This window comes from Trichoderma camerunense (genome assembly GCF_050948025.1).
Source record: "Trichoderma camerunense strain CBS 138272 chromosome Unknown V8C40scaffold_1, whole genome shotgun sequence".
Taxonomy (NCBI): domain Eukaryota; kingdom Fungi; phylum Ascomycota; class Sordariomycetes; order Hypocreales; family Hypocreaceae; genus Trichoderma; species Trichoderma camerunense.
The window spans coordinates 2,397,765-2,413,505 of record NW_028145369.1 but is presented as its reverse complement, the minus strand read 5'-3'; the positions used below and the strand labels follow the sequence as shown (position 1 = coordinate 2,413,505).

The window sequence follows — 15,741 nt, the reverse complement described above, 5'->3', positions numbered from 1 at the left end:
GGATGCGCTCACAACAAAATGCGCTACAGCTGTACTGTACTCCGTACAAGCTTGATTTAAGATTCCTCATTAACATTATAGTATATATATACTTAGAATATCATACACGACATAACAAGTCAGGCCATTTCGACGCGCATAAGCCTCAAACCGTGGCTGTAATAGTAATACAAGGACAAAGAACATGCTCAAAATAGATGAGAAAGATGTTACCCAAAGAGGAAAACCCTCAAATCCGTTTCCAAAGGTCGTCGTGGGGTTGCACGTGGGTGCTTCTCTGGTGTTTCGGCAAACCATACCTGCTTGGGTATGTGCATTTTCTTAACACACATTAAAAAAAAAAAGAGAGAAGTTGAAACAAAGATAAGAGAAAGAGGGTGTCCAGGATGAGACAGTTCAAGAAGAGAAAAACGATAACATGCCGCGTGATTACGCAAACAGAAAGTCGTTGAGGACAGGTGACCCCGAAAACTCCGGGTTTAATAGTATACAGCTGAACAAGTGTGTCAGTCCGTGCAACGGTAGGAGCATGTAATTGGCAGAAGACGCTTCATACTTTAAGAAATATTGTAGTCCAGCTCGGCGCTTCTCTAAAAATTTGGGTCGGAATTTGAAGATTGCGCTCTTGGGCGGTAGTTCCGGCACGGCCGCTTTGAAGTTTGGAAATGATAATGTCAACTTCTGCCGGAAGTCGTCGAACTCGGAGTAGCGCTTTCGAATATTCATAAAACTTCCCTATATAAACGGAAAAAGCACCCATTAGACCAATGCCTCATCCACACGACAACAGCCAGCGCAGGTACAAACATAGCATATTTGCGCCTAGGCGCTCTTGTAGGGAAACCGAATATCACTTACCGTGAGCGTTTCGACTCGAACATTCCACACGACAAATGCGCCAATGTTTGTGTTGCTGCCATTGACGATGATGTAGTCGGTAATCTCCACACTCTTCGCCCAACACGCGCTGTTTCTGTCGTCGTCGTTTGTGTCGCGATCAAATAGCCTTATAGCGCCTACAGGCAGGATAGACTCGGCAGACATGCTGGAGATGGTTCGCTGGTGTGAGCCGGCATGAGGCCAGTAAGGCGGGGGCGACATGATGGAGCTTGGAGACGTCGTCGCTGAAAGCGCATTGCGCAGCGCCTCGTCTTCGTTGTCGTTGGCATCGCTACGTCGATCGCGCGAGCCATTGGCCGAAGAGAATTGCGTATCCAACCTGCTCAAGATGCGATTTGGCGATGCCGTTGCGCCGGACTCGGCAAGCGGCTGTGACCCTGTCTCGCTCGTCAAGTCGCCTGGCGCATGGTCCTGGTCTACAGCCGGCGCCATTCAGCCATGTGAAGGAATCGTAGAGCTCGCGTGGCTATCGATCGAGATTGCCGTTTGTTATGGAATCGGTTATCGTTCCCGTATGGTCCTGAGATGAAATTCTCAGGCCCCTTGGCAGAAATTGTAATTGCGCGCGGGACTGTCAAGGGCCGGGATTCGAGAGAAGATAGCCGCTGTTATCGGAAGGGCCGGGATTGTCGTGGACTTAATGCCTGACCTTAAGATGTGCGAATGTGAGAGTGCTTTGCGTCTTGGTAAATGTAAGAGACAAAGATCCCCAAACGGGACTGCTTTTGGATTTGTGGCCTATCGTTATCATCTACGGCCTCCGGGTCGCATCAAATAGTCCGATAGTGGCGTAACTATCCCCACGGCAGCTAGAAGCTGCCACAACGTGGGGTTTGTTCGGGAATAATAGAACATAAAGCCATTGAGCTCCCCTCGTAGTGAGAATTGGGTTTTATGAAAGAGTCAATACTAGTTGCTAATTATAGCATCAAAGCATGTGTGCATGTGCACAGAGATGCTATTGTTGCTATTGTTGCTATTGTAACAAGTCTGAAAGCTCCACAGAAATTAAACAACATGTGGAATCGTCATGGTCAAGGAGCCCATGTGGCGAGCATGCAAGTAAGGAGCATTTACAAACTGGTGGACTCAAGGAGCTGCGGAACGACTCTTGTGGGTAGAGCATAGACCAGATTCGTCTAGGGAGTATTGTTCTACTTCCAAGTCTTGGAATCCAGACTGGAATTTCCCTTGTTTTGTCAACCAGGTATCAAGGCAAAACACCGAGGGCTCTCAGAACTACCTAGTGCTCGACTCCAATTTATCCTTCGGCAGTATGATGTGGCACTTATGTCACTATCCTGTAAACACATTGAAGTAAACGCAGTTGCATCGCCGATGCCAGGAGGGGTCCACTATTACAATTACTCAGAGGGGGAATATCCAAAAGCTCTTGCTGAGGTGGGGATTCCTGGACAGAAACTCAGGCCTCTTGCTGGAGGCAGTGATGTTGGTGATGCTGCTATCAGAATCGGATCGAGTCCTGGGCTGTCATGAAATAGGAGCTACAGCTCTCCGATCCCTTGGGAACGTTGCTTTGCCACCAAGTGGGAGCAACTCAGGATATGCTCCGTAGTAGCGAAATGTGGACTTACCAGCCGTTTGCCTGGCTAACTTAGTCGGCCTGGTGGCGATGGAACTCTACCCACGACTTAGTTCTCTTCTTTTTCCCGCCTCGTTAGTGCCTGATATCGTAAATAGTCGCATTGACATTTTGCCATCGATTTTTGCCAGACCAGTCGTATTGTCTGCCGTGACCAATCACCAGAAGAGGTGGGTATAATCATCCCGCAGCCTCTGGATCTTGTCAGACAGGAAAGGAGTTATCCATCGAGATTCTTGTTTGGAGCAGACATGACTAGATCCGTGCTTCTTGATGGTGATCATCCCCTTAATGCATCTTTCGGTGTCGCCGTATGAGTAATGCTAAGCTGACCACTCACGGCTACCTGCAATTCGTATGTATTTTCGCTCGAAATCAAAAGGATCAGGGCAAGCCCTACTGACTGAATTTCGGGGCCATGTTGGATGTATGAGTAAACGATGCTGAGCGAAGAACTGTTTGGTATGACACATCGAAGACGCCGCTCTTGCTCGGCTTGATATCTGTGGGACTCGCATGTTGTTGGCCACACTGGCTATCACTAGCTGTATATCTCTCATCAATTGCATTAGTAGGTGCATGTAGAGTCCATCTTGAAAGCTGCTCTGTCGCCACTGTCTCTTCATGTGCCAGTCTGAGACCGTCACATCATGGAACACTTTGTTGGAGTACAACAACAATCATTCGGCCAACAGTCGCTCCAAGTACTTGTCATATCTTTCAAGCACGAGTAGCTGCTTGGCTGATACAAAGCGGTTTTGCGTTGTAATAAAAGGAGTACTTCGTTTCATTAACGCTAGTGAGAGATTACGAGGCGGTGCCTCACCGTCTGTCGACGGTTAATGAGGGCATTCTGACGGCGGCACATTGCTTCGTAAATCGTATTCATGCGTCTTGGCTTTGATACGGTGTATCCCGCCTTGGCACACAAAGCAAAGCGCAATGCTCGTAACGGTATGGAAAGGACACTGTACCCGTACGAGCATTTTGGCTAATACTCGTACTAGCAGCACTTGGCTCTGGACTGATCGTCGTCTGATGTGGCAGAAGGGAAAAGCCGTATCCCATCTTGAAACCCCACACTAGAACAGTTCTAAACGGGACCCTCTTCATATATCGCGCAGCCATAGCTCTCGACTCTCGTCTCTCATTCGCGAATCGCTGGGTTGGATTAAACTCCTCCCTCCAATTTTGTCTCTGCCCCAGATTTCAAGATCTTGCCAAGCTTTCCAGGCTCACGGTGGGCATCTTTGCTTTCCCGAGCCTTATCTTGTGCTACAATGCATCAACAGTACTGTCTGCATACGGGTGCTCGCTCCCGACTTGCGCTTGAGCTTTGCTTTCTCGCGATGCTGGGCAGATTCTCCATAAAATGTGCCTGTACTGGTACGGAGCAGCCCATGCTGGGCCCTTGCCACGAATCCGAAGCATGTCTGTGCAGAAATGAGGCCGAGCAACCAACTGCCTACCTAGGTAGGGAGCAGGAATGGAGCCTCGTACCGGGATGCATATCTGACATGTCATGAAATTGCCCTTGTACCTCGTCCACTCCGAAGGGGGCTCTCCGTTATAACTGTACACAGACCCTGTCATGACCAGGGACAAGAACAACCTTCAATAAGCTCGGGGCAGTATGGTGAGATATGCACGCTTTCTCCCATATTCGCCCCCTCGCATCGCCAGTGCTGTGGTGATCGTAACCCGGTTGCGCAGGTGGATCTCCCCACGAATGTGACTTTTCAGGCGACTCATTCTTCCCGGAATGCTGTTACGACATGGTGCTATCTTTCTGAGGCTACTCGCTCAGTAGTGTGCGGAGAACGCGGAGCATTTTCACCTGTCTCTGCGTGTGTCGACTGGATGCAAGTGTCTGCATAAGTGCGATTGTAGCTCCCGTCTCCATCTGCATGCATAGCACAGCGGAATACGAAGAGCTCAGAGACTGATACGGAACAAAATGGATGGGTGGTTCTGGTTCTCGTCAAGCGGAGAATCCTGGTTCGATACTCAACTGCCTTCCAGAGCCGCTAGTGCCCTCTGCTTGCTTGGATGACCGGGGCTCGTAATGTTGGATCCATGGACGGCTTCTTGAAAGAATCCGCCCGACAAGCAGCAAATGCAACCTGTACCAAGCACGGAACGGAACACGAGGACGCACATGGCAGCGAAGATTAGGCAGTGGACGGTAGCACGGCGGAATGCCAGTCAAGAACTGTACTGTACAGTACAACCTCCCATGTCCTTGTAAAGGGAGCGTCTGGCTGTTTGCTCCCAGCTCTGTACGAGCATTTCCCTCTTGCGCTTGGCTCCTGTTGTGCCCTTTTTTCGCGAGAGACGCTTCATTTCCTAGCTTGCCCAGAAGCTCAAAAGGGGGGAGAAGCTACTGCAAGCTCGGATCTTTCCACTAGCGAACGCGCGCTACTAATGGGCACTAGCGGGCATTTTGATGACTTGTAGCTTCATGACTTTCGCGGTCGAACGTTTATTACTGAACTCTGGATAAACAAGTCGGGTAGATGGTGGAGGCACTAGGCCGGCAAGGGTCAAAGTCGCCAATTTTGAGTGCGAGATTTGCAGTAGTAGCAGCGCCATAGTGCCAATTGCTCCAGGTACTAGCACTAGTAGCCTGCGCCTGTGATAACCCAACATCCATTGCAACCTACTCGTCCTGATCTTGGTTTGTATGGACAGATGCTTGACCCGTGCAAAATGTGAGACCTCTCACAGGGGGCCCCGTTTGCTCTGCCCAGACGCTGTTGTGGAGGGAACACGAACTGAGCTAGCCTGATACCGAAGCTGCCCGTTTGTGCGTCCATTGGCTTGATAGGCAAAGCTTGAGCTGGGGGGCCGGTGGACAGACTCGCCTCCTGGTCTCGCTTCCCACCCGCCCTGGTCACTTGGGGCTTCTGGAGAGATTCTGGGCCGGACCTCCGTCGTCTCCGCCGGCCAGCTCATAAAAGTGCTTCCGGGCATGCCTCCTTCTTGATCCTGTCCTTTCTCTCTCGCTGCTGCTGCCATCTCTGTCGTTAACGAGTCGTTTGTTGAACTCCTTTTGCCTTCCCAGTCTCTCGCTTTTGGGTCCGCACTTCTCCTGCAGGTCGCCGTTTCCATACCATGTGAGTAACAGAGCTGCTTCCTTTCTTTTCCCGGGGTCTGGGACGTCGTCTGCTGCCTTGTCTTTGCTGTCTCTCTGCGATCCTGTTTTCTCTTCGTTCAACCACATCAGGCAATTGTATCTTGCGAATCGTATCACTAATACCCCTTCGTGATAGTTTCTAATAGTATCACTTTGGCACATCTTCACGAACGCGTCTCCCCGTCGTCGTACTATACAGTCAATATGGTGTCTTTCAAATCAGCCGTTGCCGCCGCCACGATGGCATTTGTCTCGTTGGCAAATGCGCAGAAGAGCTACTACATCGACCCTGATAGTGTTCCTCTGGCCACAAGACGTGAGATACCCATTCGCTATCATGGTATGGTGCGCAGATGCTAACATGGTACAGAGGCTTGGTGCCGTTCTGAGACGTCGACATGCCCCATCATCTGCCAGCAGACCACCAGCAAGCCAACATTGGTCAACGACTGCAGTCCTGTATGTTGATGAATAAAGCAGCATTCGTGTGATGTGCTCGTGCTGATTATTTTCTTCTAGGATACCCTGAGCTATGGCTGTCTCTGTGGTGACAACAAGCAACCTAACATTTCTGAGTACACCTTGACACTGCCCTTTTTCATTTGCCAGGAGTTTGTGGTCCAGTGCAGGACGGCTTGTGGCTCGGACAACACTTGTGCGTCTAACTGCGCCGAGGATAACCCTTGTGGTGCCACTGATCCTAAGCGATACAACTCAACTTCGACTGCTACCACAACAACCCCTGCCGCCACCTCTACCACTGCCGGCCCTGACACCATCTTCACCGGCGTTCCTGGAGGTGGTAGCAGCAGCGGCAAGGGCAAGTCAATGGCAGCTCCTGCGGTCGAGGTTGGACGGGCCTATGGATTGGCCGTTCTTCTCGGAAGCATGTTTGTCGGCTTTGCTCTGCTATGATAGCTGCTGCAACAACAACAACAAGGGGGGTTCTGAAAAGAAGTCATGCGGTCGAGCAAGTGATAGATTGCTCAATTGAGATCGCCTAATGTTTGATTGGTTTGCTGGTTTCATTGGAGCGTGCGTCTTACATTGGAATATCATTATGCGTACTGCCGGAAGTTTGGTCAGGGAATTACTTAATACTGTTGAATGCCTTTTCGATACGATACATTGACATGAATATATTACTTTCAAAGCCCTTGTTTGCCATTGAGTCGTCGTCATCGTATTATTTTGCAAAGCACATCAAATGCCCTTTGTCATTCGAGATCGGAAAAATATCGGCGGCAAGCATTTAGCCTATGACGGCTGCAGCTTTAGGAAGCCCTTTTTGTGGTTCTTTGATGGTTTGCACATGATGTTTCTGAATCACATCACGCGACCTTTGCCAAATGATTGACATCATGGCGAGCTAGATGTTTGATCCAATGTCAAGACGCACTCGATCCTTGAATAGGCGCCCAATCACGAGCTCTCCAGCTCAGAATCATGTGCAAGGTTTAACGTGCATATTGGCGAGATGGCGGCTGCAAGGCGGAAAGCTTTGGGTGGACAAAATAAACGAGACTGCAACTTGTTAAGAGAGCTGTATGGAAATCGCCCTACTTCGTTCCGGGGAGAGAATCTTGTTGAATAGAATGCATGCGCACCTTTTGGTCTTCGCTTCTTTTCACATGTCCAAGCGAGCACGCTCTAGATATCCTATCTAGTATATGTGCTTTGCCAACTAGGCAACATACCCACTCTACCAACATATTTAGGCGCTTCTGCTTTTCGTCCGGTGATTTTACCCAACGCCCCAGTGGCTACGTAGGCATGTAGGGTTTAAGAGTCCTGAGAATACACCGTCCGTCTATCTACGAGGCAGATGGTTCTTCAGGTGTCTTCAAGTATCTACTACTATCATTACTCTCTTCTAGTTTTTGCGATCATAACTGTTTGATCTCGGAAGCTGAATGCTGAATGCAGCTACTCCCTTAAAATGACTTTGTTTCACAGCTTGTCAAACATTGAAGCCTTGAAACTTCAACGACTTATTTTGTCACTGCCAAAGTAGCGCTTCCTACCGGCTCATCGACCCGGCTGGCAACGTCACACTATACTTTAGCAGTAACACCAATGACTCAATGACATTCATTGCATCAAGTACAGGGTCTTTCCACTTATTGGAAGCCACAGTGTCATCGCGGGTACCGCTACTAAACTGAATGTATAAGGAGATTAGCACAAAGTCGACTTCTTGGCGCCTCAACGAAATTCGGGCTTTCACGTGCTGGCGACTATCATCTCTTTAGATTACCAAAAGCGGGGCCCGCGTGAAAGATCCCCCATTAGGCTCTGAGTTGGGGGGTTGTGGAAGCTCTCTAGCAGCTCTTTGGGGGCTGTAGCGGTTCCAGCTCAGGGGACTTAGAGGCCCACGGGCAGATTTTCCGAGGCTCTTTACAGGGGTCCGAGGACCACAAACCGTAGCTTTTCATGCACGCCTCCCAACGAAACCAGACTCTTGGTCACTTGGCCGACCAAAAATTCTTGTCTGAAGTTTGCGCACTCTAATAGACGCACGGGAGCAAGGAGTAACCAACTAGTTCTCCCACAGAGACAATCCTAGAGCGCCTGGAGGTTCCCCCTTGGCGCCCTTTTGTGTCCTTTTTTAAAAAGAAGCTCCTACCTCCTTCCCCCGGGCCCCCGGCTCCCCCCCCTCTACGATGTCCAGCAACACGCTGCCATTGCATCAGGGCGATATTACCTCAACACGAGGTGGTGGTAATATGGCTCCTAACACAAGTAAGTACAGAGTCTTGTCTTTGATATGGGGAGGGATCCTTGTTTCGGTTCTGGGCGGTGGCTAGTCGCTCGCGCTATCGAGATTGACGACGGGAGGGAGTCGTTTTTTACTTTCGTTGGTTTGACTTGGTGGCTAACCCGGCTCGGTGGGCTAGAGCAGGCTGTGGCCGAGTGCATCTCGGATGATGCCCTGATCCATCTCAAGTCGTACAAATATTCGAGCGTCGATAAATCACCGGTATCGAAATACATCCTGGGTCCCTGGGTACGGCTTCACCGATCATCCCCACGTTTCCGCATGACGTTGCAGTTGGCTTTTGTTGATACCCTGCCCCTCCTCGCGACGGGCAGGCTCAATGCCAGCTAAACTTTGAAGCAAATGGTAGCTAACGGAGATGGATTGTAGTGGAATGCCTTCGTCGAAGTATTGCCGCTATGGCTCGCCCCCAACATGGTCACCCTTCTGGGGTTCTTCTTCATTCTCTTCAACGTCGCGTTGATGGTCATCTACATGCCCGATTTGGTGGGACCGGTACGTCACCGACATTCAACTTCAACCGTGCCTTATAATCTACTATGCGTAATTGCAAAAGCCAACATACTGACTGGAAATCCGTGTATAGGCACCGTCATGGCTGTACTTTAGCTTTGCATTCGGACTCTTCATGTACCAGACGATGGACAATGTCGACGGAAAGCAGGCCAGAAGAACCGGAACCTCGAGCGGCTTGGGCGAGCTCTTTGACCACGGCATCGACTCGCTCAACTGCACACTCGCCAGCTTGCTCGAAACGGCCGCCATGGGGCTGGGCACGTCGCCTTCCGGCATCTTCACTGCGCTTATCCCTTGCCTCCCCATGTTCTTCTCGACGTGGGAGACGTACCACACGCACACGCTGTATCTTGGCTTCTTCAATGGTCCGACAGAAGGCCTCCTTATTGCCTGCGGTATCATGATCGTCTCTGGAATCTACGGGCCGGACGTTTTCACGAAGCCTCTGGCACATATCTGGGGCGACCACCTGGAGGGAGTGGCTCACCTCATTGGAGATGTCTCTTTCCGGGATATCTGGGTTGGCATGCTGATTTTCCTGCTGGTTACCTGCCACATCCCCTTTTGCGTCCTGAACGTTACCCGTGCGCGCCAAGCAAAGGGCCTCCCTGTTCTCCCTGTGTTTATGGAGTGGATCCCAATGGCCGTCTTCACCATCTGCACCGGTGCCTGGGTGTTTTCTCCTTACAGCTCGCTCATGAGCGACAACCACCTTGTCCTATTTTGCTTCACCATGTCCTTCGTTTTCGGACGACTGACGACCAAGATGATTCTTGCGCACTTGACCCGCCAGCCGTTCCCGTACTGGACTGTCATGCTGACTCCGCTGGTCGGCGGTGCTGTTCTTGCGAACCTTCCTCGAATCGGTTTCCCCCAGATTAGCCCCCAGCTGGAACTGTTTTACATGTGGGCCTATTTCCTCTTTTCGGTGGTGGTCTACTTCCGCTGGGCCTACTTGGTGATCACCAGCATCTGCAACTTCCTGGGCATCCAAGCTCTCACTATTCCCAAGGAGAAGCAGATGGCCAACAAGATGGCTGCTCGAGCCGCCACCAAGCTGCACTAAAGCGTGTTGCTGATCGTCGCCCCGAGGATCTTGTGAAATTTTTCTATTCTGTTCTATTCTTTCTTTTTCATTTCCAGTTTCTCTACTTTTGTTTTTGCTCTTAAACACAAGTAATGCCCTCATGAAACGAAGTTAGAGACTTTGATGCGGAGCTAGGATTCCAGCAGCCGTTGGTGGGTTAACAAAAAGGGGAGAAGAAGGGGAGACCAGACGATTCGACGACGATTTTAACTAGAAGACATGGTTTGGGGGCATATATACATAGAGAAGGAAATGCGTGCTTGTATATGATATGAGCAGCCCAGAGTGCAACAGGCATGGCTGACTTGGCGTTTGGTTTGGTGCTTTACGCTTTTACTATGAGCATGCTCTGGCTTTTAAGATTCCCGGGCCAAAATGGGCAACATGTAATATTCTTATCTGGTATTCCTTATTAATCCGGGGGCTATATAGATTCAACCTCATGCTTCAAGAGTAATTGCTACAAATACATTAACATACTCGTATACCAGACTTCCTCTTCTCTCAAGTAAAATTGGGTATTATATACATTCTGGCGAAATCTATCCAGCTACATTAACGTATGACGGGCTCAATAGCAGCACGGGGTACTTCAATTCCCGTTTTGCTACAGGATCAATGAATATCATTCCAGAGTCGAGAGCCCCAAACTCCCTAAGCCGCATGTAGACTAACCGACGCCTGAATTGCCGGCTCAACGATGCTCAGGAACAGCGACATAACAAGGGCTAGGGGGCTCCGCAATGCGGTTTAGCGGGGTGGCTTCCGCACCGGCAGTGTGGCCACGTACTTTGGCTGGTGCTAAGATAACATAACGCCAGACTGGCGATAACACATTCCATTGTATGTTGTCTTGCGCCAGACGATGACAACCTCGTCCTAGACGCTTCTCTGTGTTTTTGGCGTCGCCTCTCTTTTCTTTGGTTGCTGCTGGCCTCTAGAACTACGGACGAGCGCAGATTGGCCCTGCAGGCTGGAGCCACTGAGATCGCCGACCGAGCCTGATAAACGATAGAGATGCTCTTCAACGTGTTGGTCCCGCTGCTTGGCCTCGTGGGCGCCGCTCTCGGCATTGGGACACTGACCGACGACGACCTGCGCGGCCTACCGTCTCCCGGCGACGATTTCGATATTCACAACGGGAAGCTCCTGGCTCCGATCCTCATACCGCGAGTGCCCGGCACCGAAGGGCAGAAGAAGACGCAGCAGCACTTTGTCGACTTCTTCACGGCCAACCTGCCAGATTGGGAGCTCATATGGCAGAACTCAACCTCCAAGACGCCGGCGACTGGCAACAATGAAATACCTTTCGCAAACATCATTCTGCGCCGCGATCCTCCAGGATATCGGGAGGGAGAAGTCGGAAGGCTGACGCTGGTGGCGCATTACGATAGCAAGATTGAACCTAAGGATTTCATTGGGGCGATAGACAGCGCGGCGCCGTGCGCGATGCTAATGCACATTGCGAGGAGCATTGATGGGGCGTTGAAGTCCAAGTGGGATGCCATGGCTGCGAGCGGCGACCTTGACGACAACTTGGAACCTGGTGTTGGGGTGCAGATCCTGTTGCTGGACGGAGAGGAGGCTTTCGTGCGCTGGACGCAGACGGACTCGCTATACGGCGCAAGGTACGAACTGCCAACACTATTTGTCCCTTTATTGTTGAATTATCTTTGTTAACATTGTCTTCCCAGATCATTGGCTGAGACGTGGGAGTCCGAGTTTCACCCTTCCATGTCAACTTTCAGGACGCCTCTGCACTCCATCAGCCTCTTTGTTCTCCTGGATCTTCTCGGGTCGCCTAACCCTCGTGTGCCGTCCTACTTTCTAACCACCCACTGGGCTTACAATAACATGGCGGTGCTAGAGAAGCGCATGCGTGACCTAGGACTGCTTGAATCCAACCCTAGCAGTCCGTTCCTACCAGACGCACAGAAGCGTGCCGATCAGTTTGGCTATGGAGGCATTGAAGACGACCACATTCCCTTCCTGAGAAGGGGTGTCGACATCCTCCACTTGATTCCCACTCCATTTCCTGACGTGTGGCACACAATGGCGGATGATGGCGAGCATCTTGACATGCCGACTGTGTCGGATTGGACAAAGCTCGTCATGGCATTCACGGCAGAGTGGATGGACTTATCCGGGCACTTCCCAAAGGCCGCCTCCAAGGAAAAGAGAAGCGGAACTACCACTGAAACCAGCAAAAAGACTGAATTATGACTACGTTGGGGGAAATTTTTATGATCGGATATGATTGCCTGGTTGATTACAGCGCTTGTAGACCACAGCCAGAAGATATGATTTATTGCGGCCAGAATTGTGACTATCACGAAGCTGGCTTTGAACTGATTACTGCCGTGTATATATTGATAGATTTGACCCAAAACAAGCATCTATTTTTTATTTATTCGCAGACATGGTTTATGAGATACCGTGTACTCTTCAAGGAGACAGTCAGACTGGTACAGTGCATAATGTCGCATGCACCGTGTATTGTACATGACGCCCGGCCAATCAGAGCCCCACCCTGCGACTCAACCACGTAACCTTTAGGAACCAAAGCTGTCTAAGCTGTCATCTTGGAGCATCTTCCTCGCACCAACGCCGCCCGTCACCATGCGATTCTCCGTTGCCTCAACACTTTTGGCGCTCGCCACGGTCGCCTCTGCTGCTTCCTCATGGACCTTTTCGGACGGTACCGTCAAAGTGCTCTCAAAAGCCGGCAATGATGCGGTAGAGAAGTGAGCTTCCCTGGCGCCAAGACTGAGCTTTGGCTTGGTTACTTTCCTGGGCCATGCAGTCCTTTGATTTTCCAACAACACAAATCTTTGAAATCAATTTGCTAACAATTGTAATTGCAGATTCAGCGGCGTTGATCGAGTGCAGAACACCTTGACTCTGGGTCACCAGGACAAGCTCAAGGTGACGCTCACGACAAAAGACGGTTCCACGGCGAAGCGACCGCACCAAGCATTCTTGGTCGTGAAGGAGGCATCTGGTCTGGAGGCTCCTTTCCCGTTGACTGTGAAGGACTCTGGAAAGGGAACGGTCGAGATTGTATGCTGAACCCCGCGAAAAAAGAAACCAATTGGCTGGCGATAGCTAACACCCAAGGCAGTCTCAGAAAGATCTTCCCGTCCAACTGCTTCTCTCTCAAGAGCCCCTCGAAGCCAGCCTTGTCTTGGCCTCTTTTGGCTCTTCCAAGGGCTCAGTCACCCCTGTTTTCGATTTCACCGTCAAGCTGGACGCGGCCGCGTCTGCGCCTAGTTACGAGAAGCCTCTGCGATATGGCAAGCTTGCTGAGATCCATCACATCTTCCGAGCCGATCCCAAGAACCCTCCCAAGATCGTCTCTATTACATTTGCACTTGCCGTACTGGCCACTGTGCCCGCCCTCTTTATCGGCGTATGTTTTATGAATCATCATGGACTTGATAATACAAATGTGTTGATGCTAACTTGTGATAGTGGTTTGCTCTTGGCGGAAACTTTACCCATGTGCAGAAGGCTCTGGGCAATGCTCCCATCTCCCATGTCGTCTTCTTCGGATCAATTGTTGCCATGGAGGGAGTGTTCTTCCTCTACTACACTCAGTGGAACCTGTTCCAGACCCTGCCGGCGATTGGCGCTGTTGGCGTCGCCGCCTTCTTGAGCGGAACCAAGGCTTTGGGTGAGGTTCAGCGCCGACGATTGGCCGGCGAGAGGTGAGGATCTTGAAGAGCGAGGACGACAACGAAAATGGAGTTGAGGTGGAGGCTATTTCTAAGTTTAGAAGCAACTGGACTAGATTTCTAGTATAGCCCATCTGGCTGGAGAGGCTATTGGCATTCAGCGAGACATGAATTGCCTCTTTTTAACGATATGAGGGATGAAAAGACACAAATGCATAGTCAAGATGATGTAAGATATTATGTATTGAAGCATTGAAGCGTAGAGAAGCTATTATTGAAAAATGAGTAAATCATCATATGCTCTGCCAAGCATGCCGAGGCTCAACACGAATGACGACGGTAGGTACGTATCGCTGATGATGTCAGCAGTTTTGACTTCCAACTACCTCAACACGAGATAACCACACCTCCCTCACTGATACCAATTTACATATCCCGAGGTAAAAAACACTGTGCCTTGAAAGACTTGGATTGGATGTTTCAGTTTGCATGATATCCCAGCATTTCATCTTCGTAGACGCATATAGAGCGCTATATCTGCTGCACACTAGTTGGGAGCTGCCGGACTAGACGCCAAGTGCTTGTTCTCGCTCCAGCGTTCCAAATATCTGATTCGGTTTGCTTCTAAGACAGAGGTTTTCAACAAACAACAAAATACAATGTAAGTCTCCTCCATCCAATGCAATCCATCTCAGCAGCTGCCAGAGGCGAGTGTAACGTCCGTTGTTGGTGACACTTCGCGCGACCCCCGTCTTGTGTCTCACTCGCTGGCAGTTGTGTCTCGCCTTTTCGCCTTGTTTCTCATCACCATTCATCGGGTGAGAGGCTGACGTGACGCTGGATATTTGTAGGACGTTCACACCACCATCCGCCGAAGAGACGGTTAACCATCCGGCTTTTGCTTCGGTAATCTGGGCTCTAGAGCCTCATCAGCAAGGCACGGTTGAGGTTGCAAAAGGGCGAGGTGGTCCTGTGAAGATTGCCTGGGAGATTCATGGAGATGGACCAACGAAAGTTTTGGTATGTTTTTACCTGTTCTTTGACCTGCCCATAGCTGTTTTGTTGAGAGTTGAACCTCCTGTATACTACGGAGTAAATGCGAGCCCTTTTCTTTCGCTCTGCTGACAATCCTTGGCTTCTTCCAGTTCATCATGGGCTTGGCCGGTATAAAGACGTCGTGGCAGCGCCAGACAAAGTACTTTGGCCACGACCGCTCAAATGAGTATTCCGTCCTCATCCTGGACAACCGAGGCATGGGCGACAGCGACAAGCCCATTGCGCGCTACACCACCAGCGGCATGGCCGCCGACATCGTCGAGGTGCTCGACCACGTTGGCTGGACCTCTGAGCGCGACGTCCATCTCGTCGGTCTTTCCCTCGGCGGCATGATCGCCCAGGAGGTCGCATATGCGATTCCCACCCGCCTGCGCTCCCTGACCCTGATGGGCACCACGGCGCAGTTCGAGAGCGGGCCGGCAAAGTCCTGGTCCGACGCCATGTGGCAGCGCCTGAGCTTCGTCGTCCCAAAGTCGGAGGACCAGAGCATCTTTGACACTGGTCGCAAGCTCTTCCCCGAGGAGTGGCTCGCCGCCCCGGATGATGCCGCGTCGCTGCCCTCGCCAAAGACGACGTCTCGGTGCGGCCCTGCGCCTGGCACGCCTGATGGAGAGTACCGCACCTTTGACAACAACTTCCAGCGGTTTCAGGCGCAGGAGCTCTTCAAGAAGCGTCACGCAAGCTGGTTCACGCAGCAGGGCTTCCTGTGCCAGCTGATTGCCGCCGCAGGGCATCGGAAAACGCCGCAGCAGCTGAAAACGATGGCCGATCGCGTGGGGAGGGAACGCATCTTGGTCATGCATGGAACGGTGGATAATATGATTACGGTGCCGAATGGAGAGAAGCTGATCAAGCACATCGAGCCGGGCATGGGGCTGATTGTTGAAGGAATGGGTCATGCACCAATTATGGATAGAGCAGAGTGGCTCAACGCTCTCTTGGAGGAGAGATTTACGGCTTGGGGGAAACTGTGATAGATTTGAACGGCAC

General features: G+C 51.0%; 5 protein-coding genes across 5 annotated transcripts; 4 read left to right on the top strand and 1 right to left on the bottom strand.

Moving 5' to 3' along the window:
* Positions 1–49: 49 nt before the first annotated feature.
* V8C40DRAFT_230664 (Phox homologous domain-containing protein) lies at positions 50–1,650 on the bottom strand. Its single transcript, XM_083212765.1, has 3 exons — positions 859–1,650; positions 557–735; positions 50–493 (listed from the first exon to the last, which is right to left on the bottom strand). Exons 1-3 carry the CDS (start codon positions 1,330–1,332, stop codon positions 430–432), a joined length of 717 nt encoding a protein of 238 aa, XP_083079395.1. The 5' UTR covers positions 1,333–1,650; the 3' UTR covers positions 50–429.
* A 3,770-nt stretch (positions 1,651–5,420) lies between these two features.
* Positions 5,421–6,819, top strand: V8C40DRAFT_14311 (uncharacterized protein). The gene is made up of 4 exons (XM_083211220.1): positions 5,421–5,619; positions 5,776–5,955; positions 6,010–6,098; positions 6,159–6,819. Exons 2-4 carry the CDS (start codon positions 5,844–5,846, stop codon positions 6,552–6,554), a joined length of 597 nt encoding a protein of 198 aa, XP_083079394.1. The 5' UTR covers positions 5,421–5,619; positions 5,776–5,843; the 3' UTR covers positions 6,555–6,819.
* Positions 6,820–8,086: 1,267 nt separating this feature from the next.
* V8C40DRAFT_230650 (CDP-alcohol phosphatidyltransferase-domain-containing protein) lies at positions 8,087–10,484 on the top strand. Its single transcript, XM_083212764.1, has 4 exons — positions 8,087–8,381; positions 8,537–8,646; positions 8,788–8,913; positions 9,005–10,484. Exons 1-4 carry the CDS (start codon positions 8,303–8,305, stop codon positions 9,998–10,000), a joined length of 1,311 nt encoding a protein of 436 aa, XP_083079393.1. The 5' UTR covers positions 8,087–8,302; the 3' UTR covers positions 10,001–10,484.
* A 372-nt stretch (positions 10,485–10,856) lies between these two features.
* Positions 10,857–12,459, top strand: V8C40DRAFT_230649 (glutaminyl-peptide cyclotransferase family protein). Its single transcript, XM_083212763.1, has 2 exons — positions 10,857–11,649; positions 11,716–12,459. Exons 1-2 carry the CDS (start codon positions 11,039–11,041, stop codon positions 12,242–12,244), a joined length of 1,140 nt encoding a protein of 379 aa, XP_083079392.1. The 5' UTR covers positions 10,857–11,038; the 3' UTR covers positions 12,245–12,459.
* A 181-nt stretch (positions 12,460–12,640) lies between these two features.
* Positions 12,641–15,725, top strand: V8C40DRAFT_260698 (alpha/beta fold hydrolase; the record flags this gene model as incomplete). Its single annotated transcript, XM_083219173.1, has 6 exons — positions 12,641–12,765; positions 12,886–13,081; positions 13,143–13,430; positions 13,493–13,728; positions 14,547–14,715; positions 14,841–15,725. The coding sequence occupies 6 exons, from the start codon at positions 12,641–12,643 to the stop codon at positions 15,723–15,725; spliced, it is 1,899 nt and encodes a 632-aa protein (XP_083079391.1).
* Between the last annotated feature and the right edge of the window lie 16 nt (positions 15,726–15,741).